This window comes from Ceratocystis lukuohia, assembly GCF_044167205.1.
Source record: "Ceratocystis lukuohia strain C4212 chromosome Unknown Supercontig3_pilon, whole genome shotgun sequence".
In the NCBI taxonomy this organism is placed as follows: Eukaryota; Fungi; Ascomycota; class Sordariomycetes; order Microascales; family Ceratocystidaceae; genus Ceratocystis; species Ceratocystis lukuohia.
This window is the reverse complement of record NW_027263522.1, coordinates 3,093,365-3,111,666: the sequence shown is the minus strand read 5'-3', so window position 1 is coordinate 3,111,666 and position 18,302 is coordinate 3,093,365. Positions and strand designations below refer to the sequence as shown.

Genomic DNA, 18,302 nt, shown 5'->3' with positions numbered 1-18,302 from the left:
CGCCGACTTCATATTCGCAAAGCCTTAAGAAAGCAGCGAGGGGGAAATAGAAGGAAGAGTTCATGAGAAGTTCTACAGGGGGAACCAGACAAAAATCCCTGGCTCGTATTTTGGGAATGTCGGAAGAGGACGAACTGGTTGTAGAGGAGTAGAGTATAGTAGTAGTGGTAAGCGGCTAGTAGGTGGGTGGCAGCACTTAGTATCGCCAGTCCATCACACCATCGCGAGCACCACCACCGCTCGAAGGCCGAGGGGCGGTTGGGTCAAGCCAAGTTAATACACACGCCCCTCCCCTTTTTTGCATTTTTTTTTTCCCCTTGCCATGCACATGATTACCGTCTGAGCCAAAGCTTGGTTGTTCGTTGTGCGCGGGTCAACACAGGGGAGATGGGCATGTGGTGTGATGACGAAGCGTGCTCGGCACCCGAGAAGAAGATTAGAAGAGGACAAGGCCCTGTTGCGTGCTTTTCGGGGCTCTTTCTTTTTTCTTCAGTTGTATTTTGCCTTGCGATTGCGACACAGAGACACTGGGATTGAGAGGCGCAGCACACAGCACAGGAGAGAAGCTACCAAGGCACTGGAGAAACAGCACAAGACAACATGTCAAAGATGGCTTAGATAGTAAGTTCCGATGTCCTGTCTAGCCTTGCGGGCTCCTGTGGCCGGCCAAACCGACGCCAGACCAACAGGGGCTTTTTGCTAGACCTGTCCTTGCCGCCTAGCCGCAATAAAAGACAGAATATTCTCATTTGGCATCGCGATAGAAATCGTAGAAAAAGGAGACAACAAGGCCTGATAAGTGGGAAGGGGGGCGGGCTATTATTTGGTGCGCATTGTCCTCCGTTTTGTCCAAAGACAGGCTAGGCCCTAGTCGTTAGTGTATTGGGCGGCTCCTTTAATTGCCCATCTTAGCAGCAGGGCGGTGATTCGATCCGATATAGGCCGAAGGGGTCTCTGGAGAGGCTTCCTAAGCAGCAAGCAAGACAGAAGAAAACTAAGCAGAGATTTTAGGGCTTCCTTGCGTGGGCTAGCTCTTGTTGAAGCCCCACTTCTGCCGAGTGGGCCTCCGGCCATTGCCCTATCGCTAATTTCTTTTCTCCCACTCTCCGCCTTCTCTTGATTCCCACTAAACTTGGCGCTATTCCCTAAAAGCAACAAAACTGACAACCTGCCTGTTTCCTCAATATTTTCCCATTTTCTCTTCTCCCACTACAACCTTCCCTGGCTCCTTGTCCCCTGTTTTTCTTTTTCTTTTTCTTTTCTTTTATTTTTTATACACTCGCTCAGTGAGGAAAAGAGCCCTCTCACCTCAAGCCCCTACCTTTTTCATCCCTTGCCCCTTCCTTCATCAGACTTCCTTGTTTTCTCTTAAATTGGCTATAGCTCCCATCGTCAACAAGCTTGGATGAGAATAGGCTAGGGGACAGCACAAGACACAAAGACGCAGAATTGAGATTAGGAGCTGTTGCTAGTATTGCTTGTCTCCTCGACCAACACTAACTGGCTAGGCTAGGCTAGGCTAGGCTAGGCTAAAGATAGCCAGTCCGTCGTCCTCCTTTCCCACTAGAACCAGGCTAGATCGCCCAAGTCTTAATGCTTCTTGGCTTCACAACAGAGATGAACAAAACACGATTGCTCCGCGGAGAAAAAGGAAAAATAAACATCTGACGTGCCTGTTTTCCCGGTGTTTTGCCTGTGAATTTTCCCGGTGCAATCATGGCATCCCTCGATTGCCAGCCAAGGCTTTATTGCTGCCATCATCTGCTCCCCCTAAAGCCTTGGTAGCCTTATTGTCTTCTCTCTCGACTGGCTGGCTGGCTGGATGAATAGCCCTCAGAGGCCCAATTCAAAGTTCCTCATCTTCCAGCCGCCTCACAGTCCAGGCCACAAACCGGGATGCCAGTTGCTAAGAGGCAATATATGGCACAGTGTAAGACGGAGGCGACGAGGGGAGGAGGGGTGCAAACAAAGATGAGACAGGAATGAGATAAGAAGAAGGGCCACCAAGAGCAGTCTTCCATTTCGAGGGCTTGAGCTTGAGCTTGAGCTTGAGCTTGGGCTTGGGCTTGGGCTATTCTGTAGTAATCACCGCGGGATGGTGCAAGCTCTTTCCTGTGTTCCTTTGTCTGGCTTGGCTGCGCAAGACAAATAGAGACAAGTCTCAAGGCCTAAAATATCGTGGAGATCCTCGGCTACAGCAGCCAACACAGGAGATGTTGTCACTAGAGCGTCCAACAAAAATATCAAGTTTGGTCTGCCTTTTGTGAAAGCCATCTGCTCAGTCAACACATTGCAACTGCAGCATAGAAATCCCTCCTGCATCTTCGTCAGACTATTATGATGACAGTGGTGGTGCCTTTCAAGGATACAGATTCTCGCCTCGTCTCGGCCTCGACTCGAGCTTCGTTTCGTCCCGTCCTCGTGTCTATTTCCATTTTCTTGTTCCCTTTCTCTAAATCTCTGGGTCTTTCTCTCCCCACAAAAATGAAGATAAATCTTCAGTCCCCTCAAACCCACCTCGCTTCTCCTGCTAATCCACTTTCTCTTCCACATTGGGACCAAGGCCAAGCAAAGCAGGAGTCCTCATGCTCCATCTCCATATCTAGGTGAGATCACTAGCGTTTGGGAAAAAAAATTAAAAAAATAAAACAATAAGAGAAAAGAAAGAAGACGAAGAACAATAAAATAACAGATCGGTGGCCCTGGTGCTTCGCTGTTTCCGAGGGGGCAAGCTACAAATGTTCCGGTTCGATCAGCTATAAGAGGGGTTTCAGGCGGACATCACGATAACAATGTTTGAGACTTGTGGGGTGGAAGCCCATAGCCGGCCAGTTGACTCGGGCTGGTAACTTGATGGAAGGCTTATCTATCCATCAACTTGTCCTCGCAATAACAACCGCTGCCGCAACACGGCCGCCGTACATCGCTGTTGCCCATTGCTGCATCTCTTTCTCTCATCCCCCTTCTTGTAATTGTGCACTTCTCCCCTTTTACCCTTGGACCCCCTGCCGCATTCTCCTCTTTTGCTTGCCCTGCCCAATGCCAAGTAGCATTTGCCCCCATCATTTTATCTCTTCACATAAGCCAGAACAAAACGTCAGCTAGGCTCAGGATCTACTAACATCAGGTCTTCATCTCCGTCCGAACAATATGCCAAAGTAACGAAACCGGACCCGTTTCTCTACCCCTCATCATCAACTCGCTCACCACACTACATGTCGTCCTTCTTTCTCTCTTTGCAACATCCTCCTAGCCACCGATTTCGCCTAGTGACATGACCATACAAAAAATGATTAATTGTCAGCTACGATTGATACATCACAATTCATGTAATATGGCCGATATTTGTCCTTTCTTTTGCCTATTCCCTCCCCTCATATTGCAAAGCAGGGGGTCTTAGGCTTTGACTGGCCTGTAAGTGGACTGGCCCGTAGCCTGCTTGGGGAACTTCTTCCTCCTCGCTTGACTGCAGTTCGCCCAACTAGCAAGCACTATTACATTGTAATGCTGTCCCTCATATCATTTTGAAAGAAGTAAAAAAAACACGCATATCCCTATTCTGTATTCGTCTTTCCAACTATTCAGACAGAGGGATCAAGTACAAGTCTGAGCTCCCTGTCCTAACCAGTCCTCGTAGCCCAACGATATTGCTCATTCAGCAAATAGCAGCACCGCCTGTCATTCCTTACGTCCCCATTTACCCCTTTGTCTGGGTCAGTCTTCTCCTTTCTCGTATTGCACACTTCTGGTAAGCAGGCTCGTCCCCTAGACATACATGTATGTACAATGTATATATCCAATATATCACTCCAGCGATCAGCATCACCAACAATAGGATCTCCTCGAATTTGTTGGGTTGCAGTGACACCCCACGCGTGCCCACCCCCGACTTCAGCCCGCTATTCACTGCCTCCCCCCCCCCCCCCCTTTTCCTATTACGGCTATGTTATGACGATGGTGAGGTCTGTCTCATTGCTCATTATAGCCCTTACCATGGCCTTTTTGTCAATAATGGAGTTATAACTCCCTACGCCATGCTGTTGTCATGCAGTCGACGTGCTGATCTTGAGCCTAACCCGTTGGTTTTAGTCTGCCTGATGTGGGGGGAGAGCGCAACATGCACCGGAAGCAAGTCCGCAGATAGTGGTAGGCTGCAGATCAATATTAGGATTAACAGCACCAGTAGTAATAACAGTGGCAACAACAAGAGCAGAGTAGACATGTGCCGCACAGTATAACCACTATAGTATATGCGCCAACTGTGCTGGTAATACCTCATAGTACGTCCAACACGTCGCATCCCATCACATCACAAATCATACCTTGTCTCCTCTAAGCCTATTAAATCGCCACTCCTCACCGGTTACCTGCATTAGACCCCCATCTATGTAGTCCACGCAATAGCCTTCATCTCGCCCTGTTGTATGTATACAAATCGCCCGAACCCGATGGAGCCTGTGTCTATTTATGCAAGTATCCTCCATGCGATGGTGGTGTGGCCTCGAGACTGCTGATGCAGTGCGGCTCCATGCCGCCCGAATGCTCAACACCACCGCTAATGCCAAAACAATCTCGCCAATCAGCCGACACACCATAACCAAGACTCTATAACCAGGGTGATAGCCAAAGTTGCAACCGCAACCAGTCTTGCTAGATGCTTATGTAACTATGGATAGCTGTCGGTACATATATATGTGCATACATATTTAGGCTCATGCATCCTCATCGAAGGCTGTGAATGGAGGAGAAACTCCACATTTCTCTGTGTTGATGCCCAGTGTGTGCACATGTCAAAAAGATTTGCTTTACCTGCAAGGTCGTAGCAGGAGAGGAGAGGAGGGGAGGAGAGGATGAGGACGAGGGAAAGACAAAGCTCGTGTTCCTTTTGTCTCTTCCACTAAAGCCTCCCCCTCTTTTTTTCTTGCCTTTTCCCGTCTACATGACGACGTGCGCAGTGCCCACGTTCCTCTTCTGTCTTCCTCTACATTCGACTTCATTTAGAGAGTAGAAATACACATGAAAAGTCTCAGACAGAAAAGCTACCAATCAACGTGTCGTCAGGATTTGCGTTTGTATTTTGTCTCTTATTCCTTCCTACAATTAGCTAGTCGAATGCCCAAGGAGTTAGTAAGAGGAATCCATGATAAGTAAAAATAAAGCCACATCGATCGTTTCGGTATTAACTACACAAAGTAACGCATTTATTCTAGGTAAAAGTGTGAGGAGAGGCGTAGATGACAATGGCCTTGGAAGTACACATGTCGTCTCTAGGGTTGAAAAGGGTTACATGACTGCGGAAACGTCCCGTCTAAACCACACTAAGCATTTTGTCTTTGGCTCAGCCTTGCCTAACGTCGTATCGCTATCTACAGCCTCATGTCAAGTCTTTGCTGAGTTTTCTATTCAAGAGCAAAATTTTCAAATAACCCAGTCGCGCGTTTTACGTTCCCTTCTTACTACAATGGAGTCTCAAAGTCCCATGTTGCCTAGGTCCCGGTTGAGTCCCCAGCTGTGCTTCTCAACCTCTACTCTTCAAGGTTCGGCTTGGCTCAGTCGCCTCATGTCTTGGAACATCGTGCACATTGTCATACGTAGTCCAATGCTAACGGATAAGCAGACTTCCTCCGTCTCTCTCGTGCAACTATCGATGACTGTATCCAACAAAGACTAAACAGCCTTGCAACGCCCTCAAGGCGCGGCTTCGATCCATCGTCAACCGGCCAGTACCATCCCCGCCCTGAAAACATAGACCCTGAGTCCTGCACACAGTTTGTAAACGACATCTTGTTTCCAAGTTGGCGGGCGCGTTCAGAAGTGCTCCATTACTGCACCCAGGTAGCTGCCAGCCCGGATCCGGAAGACCCATCGGCTTCCAAAAGAGCTGAAGAGCTCAAACAGGACAAGGGGCGCGTCGTAGATGAACGACTAGATCCTTACTCAAGTCGATTCTTCCCTACACAGGCACGAACTGAAAAGTTGGCCGCGCTGCTGAAGATGGAGGCGGGGGTTGAGGATATTGTTAGGCTGCGCACATGGGATGTTATCAAGACCAAGTGTGCTGGGATAGCGTTCTCAGGACAGGAGGCCTTTGCTGAGTGGGCGAAGAAAACTCCAAACTAGCAAGAAAGGCTATATTACTCTTTAGTGCATATGGCAACGGCTTAAATGAGATAATGCATTTTTGGCTGCTGCTGCTCTTCAGAGTGCCTGGTTATGGACACAGATTGCCGTATCCTGGTGCGATATGCTAACCACCGCTTCAATATGTACTATAGACCGGCGCAGAGGCGCTTTGTACAAAACCTTATACTTTTAATTTCTTCTTGATATCGTCGTTAGTCATTTCGTTTCGTCATGTAATCATTCAGTCTTGGGTATCAGCCTTAGCTGCTAGGGAAACTACTACACGGACAAAATGGCCCAGAAAGGGAGGGACCAGCTAGAATACGCACAGTAATGCCCACTTAAATGCGGCAATGTAGCGACCTACAACCAATGAAAATTGCCCTTACCATGGCATCGCACAAAAATGACTGGTGTAGAGACACAGTGTGGGCAGTGTTTACCACATGATACACTTTCCAACTATCACCAGTCAATTTTGCAGGGAGAAAAAGGACCCCTCCATTTCTAGTCCGAGTGCTTGTACGGCAGCTGGAACATCTCAGAGCCTTGCTGATAACTGCCCCCATTTGGCATACTGATAGGTATTCCAACTCTGCCCCCTTTTTCAGCATCAATTTAATTATTTGCGTTGGTATGATCTATATCAGGATAACCAGAATTGGCTTTTTGCTGCTTGGTTCGGTCTTGCTGTCACTGTGGGAAGCCGCTGCCTCCCCCCCCCCCCCCCCCTCCCCACCAATTGGCGCGAGGCCGGCTTATGCTGCTGCAAAGTTTGTCAGTCTCGTATCGCTCGTAGATTTCTTGGGGTCCGAGACTGATGGATTTTCCATAGCGTCACCAAGAGCTTCATGGCTAACTAATTGATTGTATCCCAACAGGCTGCGTCCATCATAACCCACACACGGTCCTTCACCCCGCTCGCGTTCTCAAGCCCATATTCGCCGACAGCCAAAATGACGCAAGCCACATCGCAGACCCTCAGCTCTAAGGAGGCTGCGCTCTTTCGCCAGGTGATACGAAACTACGAGGAGAAGCAGTATAAACGTGGTATCAAGGCTGCCGACCAAATTCTCAAGAAAAACCCCAAGCATGCTGACACCATTGCAATGAAGGGCTTGATTCTCAACTCGCAGGGCAAGGCTGACGAAGGCTTTGCCTTGACGAAGGAGGCCCTGACAATCAACATGAAGTCACACATCTGTTGGCACGTGTATGGTCTTCTGTATCGCAGTGCGAAGAACTATGAGGAGGCTATCAAAGCCTACAAGTTTGCCCTACGCTTCGAGCCTGACTCGCCTCCAATTCAGCGTGACCTAGCCGTTATGCAGATCCAGACCAGAGACTACCAGGGCTATATTGCCAGCCGTGCTGCTATCCTCCAAGGCCGCCCGCAGCTGCGCCAGAACTGGACTGCACTGGCTACGGCGCATCACCTAGCCGGAAACCTGGCTGAGGCTGAGAACATTCTCAACACCTACGAGAAGACTCTCAAGACTGCTCCCAGCAAGTATGACTTGGAGCACTCGGAAGCTATCATGTACAAGATTGACATCATCATAGGACAGGGCGAGTATGAGCGTGCGCTCAAGGAGCTTGATGGCCCTGGAAAGCAGAATCTTGACCGCGTAGCTTACATGGAGGCCCGTGCTAATGTGCTGTGCAAATTGGATCGGAAAGACGAGGCTGTCGCTATATACCGGAAACTCTTGGAGCGTAACCCGGACTATTCTGTCTACTACGACAACTTGGTCAAGGGTCTGGGCATTGAAGATGATGTTGCTGCCAAGAAGGCTCTATTTGAGAGATACGCTAAAAAGTTTCCTCGTTCGGACTCCGCTAAGAGATTGCCTTTGAACTTCTTATCTGGTGAGTTTCCTTAAACCTTTCTCAGCGATGCTCATGGACAAGATATTAATTATGTGATCCAATAGGTGAGGATTTCAAGGCTAGCGCTCGAAAGTATCTGGTCTACATGCTCAACAAAGGTGTTCCCTCCACCTTTGCTAACCTTAAGCACCTCTATGTGGACGAGGACAAGAAGATTACTCTTGAGTCGCTGGCGCTGGATTACCTCGAGTCGCAGAAGACCTCCAGTGAACCTAGCGACGCTAGAACTGGTATGGGTTTGTACTACCTGGCTTTGCACTACAACTACCATCTGTCTCGGGATCTTGCCAAGGCTATGGAGTACATTGAGGAGGCCCTCAAGCTGGACCATCAAAATGTCGACTACCACATGACCAAGGCTCGTATATTGAAGCATAGCGGTAACTTGGAAAAGGCATCGGAAGTCATGAACTACGCTTGCTCTCTAGACACCAAGGACCGTTACATCAACACCAAGGCCACCAAATACCTGCTGCGGAACAACAAGAACGAGAAGGCTCTTGAGACTATTGGAATGTTTACGCGTGCTGAGGCTGTCGGGGGACCAATTGCTGATCTTCTGGAGATGCAATGTCTATGGTTTCTAACGGAGGATGCCGAGGCGTTTGCTAGAAATGGCAATATCGGCATGGCCCTTAAGCGCCTGCACTCGATCCAAAATATTTTCGATGTGTGGCAGGAAGACCAGACCGACTTCCACACCTTCTCTCTGCGCAAGGGACAGATGCGCGCTTACGTTAACATGATCCTATGGGAAAATACACTGCGCGAGCATCCCTTCTACTCCCGTGCTGCGCTAGAGGCCGTCAGCATCTATCTGAAGATGCATGACAAGCCCGTAACCTCTGTTGAAGAGAATGGCGATGCTCAGGATGCCAAGAAGGCTGCGAAGAAGGCTAAGAAACTTCAGCAGAAGCAGGAGCGTGAGCTGGCGGAGAAGGCAGCAAAGGCTGACCCCAACAAGAGCACCAATACTGCTGAAGTTAAGAAAGACGATGACCCACTTGGTCTTAAACTAGCAGCTACGGAGACGCCACTGGAGGACGCCATGAAGTTTGTGAAGCCCCTACTGGAGTTCAGCTCCAGGAACATTGCTGCACAGTTTGCTGGCTTTGACGTGTATATCCGCAGAAGTAAGTTGAATGATTTTTGTCTTTTTTTCACTTTATACCATAGTTTTCAGGCTGGACTGCTAACGCATATATTATTGTAACAGAGAAGTACATTCTTGCCCTCACGTGTCTCAAAGCTATGCAGAAGCTTTCCCCTACACATCCTAAGGTGCACGAGCGCCTTGTACAGTTTCTGCATGTGGTTGGTCCTGAGCTGGACTCGCTGCCGGCGCAGGTGTCCGAGGTAATTAAGGAAACAACCCAGAACCCGGGCGACCTGAAGGCCTTTAACGCCAAGTATTTGCAAGAGAACGGTAGCTTGGCGGCTGCACAGTTTGCGGGTGCGCGTGCCATGAAGACGCTTGGAGAGCCAGCAGACGTATATGAGAAGCTTGTATTCGATGTGTTGGCCAGCGAAAAGATTGAGGCCAACGAGGCAATCGAGGGCCTGGAAACTCTCAAGGGATGGTTTAGCAATAAGGTGGACGAATACAAGGCAGAGGCGGCGAAGAAGTTCCCTGAGGTCACACGACTGACTTAGATGGAGAAGCAGTGGCAGGAGAGACGAGGGGAGGGAAGGAATTATTAGCAAAGGAAAGACAGGATAGATGGCCGGAGATTATGTGGGTTGTATGATGTTATTGTTGTTTATTTTTGCTAATCTTTTTCTCTGTGGGGTAGAAAGACGCAAAGACAAGTAGACAGGAAAAAATTAACAAAATGGGAATAAGAATATGAGTTATACAACAATGGAGTAAAACCAAGGTTTGTTAGGAGCAAAGGTCGAAGAGGTCTAATAGTCATAAAGACATCTACGACGCAAGGTGTCATGTAGTCGGTTGTTTTGATGGATCTGGTGTTTACTTGCTTGAGAATACAACAGACTGCTTGCTTGAAATATATGTAATTGACATCTTTGCAATGGCCTTGAATCCGCTTCATTTTTCTGAGCTTTACCTGTTAGAGAAGGTTCATGGACTTTGAACTTATATTGTTTTATATCATATTTCTATTGACATTGCAATATTTTACGTCCACCTACTGCTATTGGTAGCAATATGATTGAGGGTATAGATATCGCATTCTTCGACTGTTGGACTTGAGCATATAAACGCCCTGGACTTGAATTTATTTAACATCTGCGAGAATCACAGAGATCAAACGACGCCGGATTGGCTACCGCCTCCGCGGGGCTCACTATAGAGCTTTGACGAGGGAGACGCAATTACTCCTAAGCCAACTTGATGCTCGTTTCTGCTCTATCGTAGTTGAAGTAAGGAATTCGATGTGAGTATATTTAACCTCTACTGGAACCACAAAGATCAAACGACGCAAAATGAAAAAAAGAAAAAAACCACCGGCGCGAGCTTGGAGATAATAAAAGTACTAATAAAGGTCATATTAGCACGCGAAATCCTCAATAGTGTAGTGGTGATCATACCTGCTTGTCACGCAGGTGACCTGGGTTCGATTCCCAGTTGGGGAGAACGATTAATTTTTGCCCGTGTGACTTCTTTTTTTTTCTTTTTTTTTCTTTATTTTTCTTTATTTTTCTTTCTTTGCTCCATCAGTAGGTTTCCTCCTTGTTGTTGCTGTGAAATGCGCATTGCAAGCTCATGGTTGATCACATGTCTTGCTGCCACACTGTAGCACATGGGTAAAAAGCAATGTGGCACATGAAAACACTTGATGACATATAAATTTATACATGGCCCTTTTCCTATTGTACCATCCATTCCCCTTAATCGTGCACGGCCAATCAGAGTCTAGGGCTTCCATCATTTTCTTGGGCTGCTCTTGTCTTTGACTTTCTTCACTGCATTGTTGTCTAGGTTTAGGTCTTACCTGATTATAGGAGATACAAAAAGGAAACTGCCGTCTTCATCTAGTACACAAGACGCAAGCAAGTAAGAAGTAATACAGAGAAAAAGAGATTCTTCCTGCCGTGTTAGCCACAAGTAAAATGGAAAGCCCTTTCTCCTTCTTCTTTTGATTCTTCCCCTCATTTTTCGTAAATCTCTTCTTTTTCCCTACCCTGAAACTCTTGGTGAAGAAGCTTCATTAAGTGATCTTTTCCACAGATTCCGAGAACAACAAGAGTCCAACCTCAATCGCCCCAGCTCTACCCTGCCTTGCTTGTACTTCAAACATCAAAGCCCGTCTGTTCACTTACAGAAAGCGACTAACAGGCCCCCTAGCCAAGGCCCCCATTTATTATCTTTTAACTTGCGCTGCTTCGTCTAGACTTCAAGTCGTTGTCTACTCCGTTTTAAGCTAGCAGGCTTATATTTTATAGCTCTATCATTTCGTGCTATCTTTACCTCTCCCCCCCTTCACTTTCTTTCTTTTGTAATATTTTTTTGTCTTACTCTTCTTCGTCAATCACTAGAGCTACAGCTTTTCCTACCGATCCTGTAGTACCCCTATAATCACTACTAACTCCCTTTCCCCTACATCTTTTTCTCTTTTTTTTTTGTTTTTTTTTTACCTCTTCCTTCTGCTTCTGTTCTTTGCTCGAATGAGGTCACTATCCATTGACGAGAGGGTTCCTTTCATGACAGCAAACGAAGAAACGGAGCCCACTGCGGGCAGCCTAGGTTTTGTACCCGAACTAAAGCTCTCAGGGAAGAGAAACCTTGTCTTGCGAGACAAAGCTATTTTGCTCAAACGTAAGTGATGGCAAAGTTTAATTGCCCCTGATGTTTGCTACTCTGCAGAGCTGATCATGTGTGGGCGCAAATGTTCACCAATGTCGATTTTTCGCATCCGCTGGCAATCTTAATAAGAACCGCAAACTCATACTCTTTCTTCATCTCCCTAACAGAAACGTCCATTCAGCGATCATTGTGTTTGCCGTCCAGTAAGTGGGATCCCTTGTTCTATTTCTTTGCCTGTGGTCTATACGCCTCGTCTAATATATGCACCTTTACCTTTTAGAACCATCCTGCGCCGAAATATCATTTTACAACATTCTCTGGGTCGAATCGAACGGCCTCAACCTTTCTATTGACTATGTCGAGGGCACCCAATCGTCCGAGTTAACTGTGCGCAAGCTTGAAGGCCAAGTGATTGACTCAACACCTAAGGATTTGAGAGAATGGGCGACGGTAGCCATGAATCGCGCCTATGGCACCTCTCAACGCAAAAAGCGTGCGCTAGTGCTCGTGAACCCGCGGTCAGGTCCAGGCGGCGGCGAGAAAAAGTGGACAACCAAGAGTCGGCCGATTTTTGAAGCGGCTCGCATGCCTATGGATATCATTGTTACTTCTCATGGCGGTCAAGCGACGGATATCTGCGAGAAGATGGACATTGATAACTTTGACATAGTGGTAGGATGTGCTGGTGACGGTATGCCTTATGAGATTTTCAACGGCCTTGGAAAACGCGCAGATGCTTCGCGAGCTTTGTCCAAAATTGCCGTTGCGCACATCCCATGCGGCTCTGGAAATGGAATGAGCGTCAATCTCTATGGTACTCATAGGCCATCCGTGGCAGCATTGGCTATTGTCAAGGGGATCACAACACCCCTGGATTTAGCGAGCGTGATACAAGGCGAGTCAAGACTGCTTTCCTTCATGAGTCAAAATGTGGGCATGATTGCGGAATGTGATCTTGCCACGGAACACTTACGCTGGATGGGCGACAATCGGTTCGTGGTCGGGTTCTTGCAGCGGGTGATGAGTGGCGTCGCGTATCCCTGCGACATTGCAGCCAAGGTCGAGATTGCTGGTAAAAACGCTATCAAATCACACTACCACCGAGAGCAAAGCCAAGCTGGTCTTAGTGCTGTATCGACTGGTAAGAAGACTGAGCATGAAGATGCCTCTAGTGGTGGCACTATTGGGGAGGGATTGCCAGAACTCAGGTATGGCACACTGAACAGCAGCATTCCGAGTGACTGGGAATTGGTGAGAAGTGATAGTTTAGGATGTCTTTACGTTGGAAATGTGAGTGCTAATCACCTATATGCAAATGCCATCTCTTCTACCAAGCTTTTCACAATAACGTACTAACCGATTATTTGGACAGATGGCGTTCATGGATCGCACCAATAACTTTTTCTCTGCTGCCTGTCCCAGCGATGGTTTTCTTGACATGATCACGGTTAATTCCGACATTGGGACGCTGCAGTGGGTGAAGTTGATGGATGCTGTGGAAAAGGGCACATTATTGGACAATGCCAACGTCACATATAAGAAAATTTCGGCCTTCCGGGTAACTCCCCGAGACCAGGACGACGGCTACATTAGCATTGACGGTGAGAGAATCCCATTTGGCCCATTCCAGTGCGAGGTTCACCGCGGGCTTGGACGCGTGATATCTAAGAACGGTGCATTTGAGGGTACCGGACCTGGAGGCGCCCATGAGGATTGGGACGAGGCCGTCTCGATGGCTGAGCAAATGCAAGCATAGAAAGCTGCGGAAGCCGGCCACTGACAGCCATCAAAGCCTAGTGGGCCAGACGGCATACCTTACGTTGCAATTTTTCAGCCCAACGGGTAGCCATGGCCCAGCTTTGTGTCGATTTATTTATTCTATTGCATTACGGATACCCCAGTTTTACGCATGTTGCATATCGAGTGCTTGCGTACTATTTAGTATATATATAGTTCGAGTTTAGTAGCGTAGTTGAGTCGTTTTACGCTTTCGTCAAGAACGCACAAGTGTACGAGCACGAGAAGCAACGAGATCAAAGTAATGTTATATGCAGGCAGTTGTTATGAGAGATTGGCTTCTGGCTCTCCAACAGTAATTATATAATGCTTCTCTCCTCCATTTTCTCCGTTGTGTTTTTTTTAATCCCGTCTAATTTCTAGATGTCGACTTGTAAAAAAGAAGTGGGATTTTCTATACTCCCAACGCCAAATCCCACAAGCACCAAAGCAGTATGTTGAGTTACGAAAGCAAAAATGGACCAAGCAAAACAAGATGGCAAACAAGCAAGACAATAAAGCAATAGAGGTTTTTTCTCTTCTCCTCCCCCCTTAGCCTCAGTGGCTAGCCGAATAGGCTGGCCGTAGTCTAGGCGACTATTCGTCAAAGCCATCCCAGCTGGCATCGTCGTCATCTTGCTTATCTTCATTGCCCATGTTTCCTGCCAACCTTTCATCCTCCAAGCTTTCAATAGCGCGATCCCGCACCGACTTGCTAGGGAAGGTCAACGTCAGTTCCTTTACCATGTTCGTAATCTCTTGCACGACATCCTTTTCTGCCTCGCGCACCACCTCCTTTTTTTGCTTCTGCTTCTTGTTGCCCTTCTTGTCCACAACCTCCTCATCGTCACACAGGTAGCCCTCGCGCTCTAGCTCGTCTACCCATAGGTCGATCACATGTAGGCGGAGGCCGACAGGCATGCGGTCTAGGTCGCCATCAGGGTTGAGTGGGCCTACGCGTAGAGTATCAAGCACAGCAGTGCGAGCATCAGGCGAGAAACCGTCGGCACGCAGCCGGCGCAACGAGCCAGCTACAACGCGACGCACAAGCAGCAGGAACTTCTCCATGCGCAACACGTCAATCTCCGTGTTCCAGTTTTGCGCCATTACGGTCCAAAAGGCCGTCAGCCACGAGCCCACGGCCGCGCTATCCACCACGCTTATTAGCCCCCCTAGCTCGGCACATAGTGTCTGTTGTGGCACTGGTCGGTCGCACATCCACACTGCATAGAACAGGCCTTTCCATAGCTTAAGGGCGTCGTCGAGAGTCAGTATCGCGGCCGGGGCACGGCGAGTGCTGAGAAAGGAGGTAAGTTGCTCGATAGCCTTGGTGCGAATTTTCTTTTCTATAAACGAACATGTACATGGGTTAGAGGGTGACGATATATAAAGAGGTATCGAGGAATAGGCATGTGGACGTTACCATTTGACGCAAGGGTGCGGATGAAGGGGAGGTTGGAAGCATCAGCCATTGTAAAACTATGAATATAGCAACAATATCACCAATTATGAGTAAGTAATGAAAGCGAAACAGCTCAGAGAAAATAAGATAATAAACCAAACATTCAGTCAATCTAAACCGTTATAGCTGAAATCAAGGACCAAAAAACTAGCAAGCCTAGAAGAAAAAGTTGGAGCCCCACTAAAACTTTCACGGTGTGCTTCGGTATATTCTTATCGCACACCGGCTATAGACCGAGATAAGGCAGCTTAGTCGCATGGGCCCTTGGCCTGGCTTGGACAGTGAGAACCCTGTTGCCCTGGCTGTTTTATTCCCCGCAAAAAGCCTAGCATGTCATTTATCCCCAAGACCCCAAGACTTCCATTTACGGACCGGCTATTACTATAAGAGGCGGCACTTCTCCAGCTTCACTTGCCGTTTTCAGGGATAATTTTTTGCTTTCTCTACTTCTGCTTCGTACTTGCCTATTGGTTCTTTTTACTTCGTTGTTCCTACATACCGTCTTCGCTGCGCACGCTAACTATCGAACCACGACGCTTCTTCTTCCTTTACTTATAGCCCATTTTGCTGCTTCGTGCCCCTCGAAGCTCTGACATCATAGCTCAGCCTTCTTATCCTTTCCGTGTCTGCTCTCGAAATCCCGCTCCAAGCCAGCAATAATGACAATCCGATACACGAATTTCACGCCCGAGGTGATGCTTTCTGCACCGCGGCGTTCAACCGCTATTCCAAATCCATCCGGTACCAAGCTTCTGTACTCGGTATGTTGTTATTATAGCATGTACAAATGCCACCCCAAGGGCTTTTTGGCCTATCATGTCCCCCTTGTAACCTTGATAATTATTTACCCGGCTAACAAATCTCGCGCTTTTCCATCTGTGGCCATTGTTTTTCTAGATTTCCACGTACTCCTTTCACTCTCACCGCCGCACTGCCGAGATTCGTGTCTTTGACATAGAGTCTCGCAAGGACACCTGCCTGTGTGGTGCGCCCGGATATCGTGAGCCACTCTGGCTGAGTGACACCGAAGTTCTGCTGCTTGGTTCTGTGGTTGATGGTGTAACCAGTCTCAGCGTAATCGATATTCGCACTCCAGGGTAAGATATAGCCTCAGTTTGCCTTAGCCTCTCTCGCCGTCTACTACAAAGTCACTTCTACTTACTGACTAAACTATTCTATATTTGCTGCACAGCGCCGTTACTGAGATCAGCCGGGCTTCTGGTACTCTCGACAACCTCCGCGTCAGACGCTTGTCGGATACAGAAGTCGCAATTGCCGTTTCCGCTCCAACAACGCCACAGGGGAAGCTGTACACGCCGTCCCACGCTAAGCCGCGCTATTCAACTGCCAAGGTGTATACTCAGCTGTTTGTGCGTCATTGGGATACCTACAATACTGAGAACAAGAACTCGGTGTGGTATGGCCTGCTCCGCAAGTCTGGCACCCGGTATACGCTTGCCTCTCCAGGGTTGACTAATGCCCTGGAAGGAACGGGTCTGGAGTGTCCTGTGCCCTTTGCTCCAGGCACCAATCATTTCGATCTTGGTCCGTCAGGCATCGCCTTCGTCGCCAAAGATCCCGAGCTCAATCCTGCCATGTATACCAAGACTGACCTCTACTATGTCCCTCTCAAGTCCTACACTGAAAAGCCACCCCAACAAAAGCCATCCATCGTACACACCGAGAAGCTACAGGGTTACAGTGCATCTCCTACTTTTTCACATTCAGGAAAGAAACTTATATTCACGCGTATGCGTAGCAAGCAGTACGAATCGGACAAGCGACGTCTTATGATCATTCCCGATATCACAGATCTGACTAATTTGCACGAGTTCTACTCTTCGGAAAACGGCCAGGGTACCTTAGACCTGAGTCCAGACGAGCTGCTGTGGTCGCATGACGATGAACACATTTACTTTACGGCCGAATCATTTGGCAAGGTCTTGCTTCTCAAAGTCCCAGCAGATGCTACGACAACAAAGCACCCTATTGTGTTATACAACCATGACTCTGTCATCAACGCTGTCGTACTCGCGAACTCGGGCCATATTCTTGTAAGCGGCAGCTCACTAATTGAAAGTATGGCCTATTATATAGTCAAAGCCCCGTCCACGGCCACAGCAACTGAGAAGCCACAGGTCGAGCTGCTCTTCTCCTCGACCAGCAATGGAGCTCTATTCGGGCTCTCCCGCAAACAGTGCGATGACTTCTGGTTCAAGGGCGCCGAAGATGTCGAAGTGCACGCTCTGGTCATGCGACCAGCCAATTTCAATGAAACTCAGAAGTACCCGCTTGCCTTCCTAATCCATGGTGGACCACAGGGCGCATGGAATGATGCCTGGAGCACACGCTGGAATCCCGCGCTATTCGCACAACAAGGCTACGTTGTCGTTGCCTGCAACCCGACAGGCAGCACAGGCTACGGCCAGGCCTTCACCGATGCCATTGCCAACAGCTGGGGGGGCCGGCCATACCGCGATCTTGAATGCTGCATGAACTATATTGCTGCCGAGATGCCCTATGTCGATATGCAACGTGCTGTTGCCCTTGGTGCCTCGTACGGGGGTTATATGATCAACTGGATTGCCGGTCAGCCACTGGCACGCCACTTCAAAGCGCTCGTTTGTCATGACGGCATCTTCTCTACACATACTAAGTGGGCTACCGAAGAGCTCTTTTTCCCCTACCATGACTTTGGCGGAGCGCCGTGGGACCCCGAGTCGACGTATCGCCAGTGGGACCCAGCGCAATTCCATGGACGCTGGGAAACGCCCATGATGGTCATTCACAACGAACTAGACTATCGCCTGCCTATTTCGGAAGGTCTAGCCATGTTCAATGTACTTCAGGCACGGAATATTCCAAGCAAGTTCCTGACGTTTCCAGATGAGAATCACGTAAGTTCTTTTTATTCTATTGTCGTGCCTGCTGTTCTTTTCGTCATTACTAACAACTATGCTGCTTCAATTCAGTGGGTCCTCAAACCTGAAAACTCGCTTGTATGGCATAAAGAAGTGTTTAGCTTCATCAACGAGCACGCCAAGGTCAAGGCACCAGCATAGGCTGGCAACCGATTTGTTAGGGGTCTTTACATATACAAACACTAAATCCAAGCATTGTGATAATCATAAACAAGAAATCTCTTAAAAAAATGTATCAGAGAAGAAAAGTAACAAAAAAAAACAGTACTCCTGAGATATGCCCATAGCGCAATGCGTGTTATCATCTCCATTGCTTTCATCCCGAACATGACCACACGACTAAAAACACAAGTTGAATAGA

General features: G+C 48.2%; 4 protein-coding genes across 4 annotated transcripts; 3 read left to right on the top strand and 1 right to left on the bottom strand.

The window, feature by feature from the left end:
• Positions 1–7,079: 7,079 nt before the first annotated feature.
• Positions 7,080–9,666, top strand: HOO65_030799 (N-alpha-acetyltransferase 16, NatA auxiliary subunit; the record flags this gene model as incomplete). The annotated part of the gene is made up of 3 exons (XM_071001906.1): positions 7,080–7,992; positions 8,058–9,146; positions 9,197–9,666. The coding sequence occupies 3 exons, from the start codon at positions 7,080–7,082 to the stop codon at positions 9,664–9,666; spliced, it is 2,472 nt and encodes an 823-aa protein (XP_070860478.1).
• A 1,977-nt stretch (positions 9,667–11,643) lies between these two features.
• On the top strand, positions 11,644–13,538 carry HOO65_030798 (sphingosine kinase; the record flags this gene model as incomplete). The annotated part of the gene is made up of 3 exons (XM_071002044.1): positions 11,644–11,794; positions 12,063–13,072; positions 13,155–13,538. 3 exons carry the CDS (start codon positions 11,644–11,646, stop codon positions 13,536–13,538), a joined length of 1,545 nt encoding a protein of 514 aa, XP_070860477.1.
• A 617-nt stretch (positions 13,539–14,155) lies between these two features.
• On the bottom strand, positions 14,156–15,030 carry HOO65_030797 (Ribosomal RNA-processing protein 1-like protein; the record flags this gene model as incomplete). Its single annotated transcript, XM_071002338.1, has 2 exons — positions 14,156–14,904; positions 14,982–15,030. The coding sequence occupies 2 exons, from the start codon at positions 15,028–15,030 to the stop codon at positions 14,156–14,158; spliced, it is 798 nt and encodes a 265-aa protein (XP_070860476.1).
• Positions 15,031–15,679: 649 nt separating this feature from the next.
• Positions 15,680–18,082, top strand: HOO65_030796 (prolyl oligopeptidase; the record flags this gene model as incomplete). Its single annotated transcript, XM_071001937.1, has 4 exons — positions 15,680–15,781; positions 15,918–16,117; positions 16,213–17,917; positions 17,993–18,082. The coding sequence occupies 4 exons, from the start codon at positions 15,680–15,682 to the stop codon at positions 18,080–18,082; spliced, it is 2,097 nt and encodes a 698-aa protein (XP_070860475.1).
• Between the last annotated feature and the right edge of the window lie 220 nt (positions 18,083–18,302).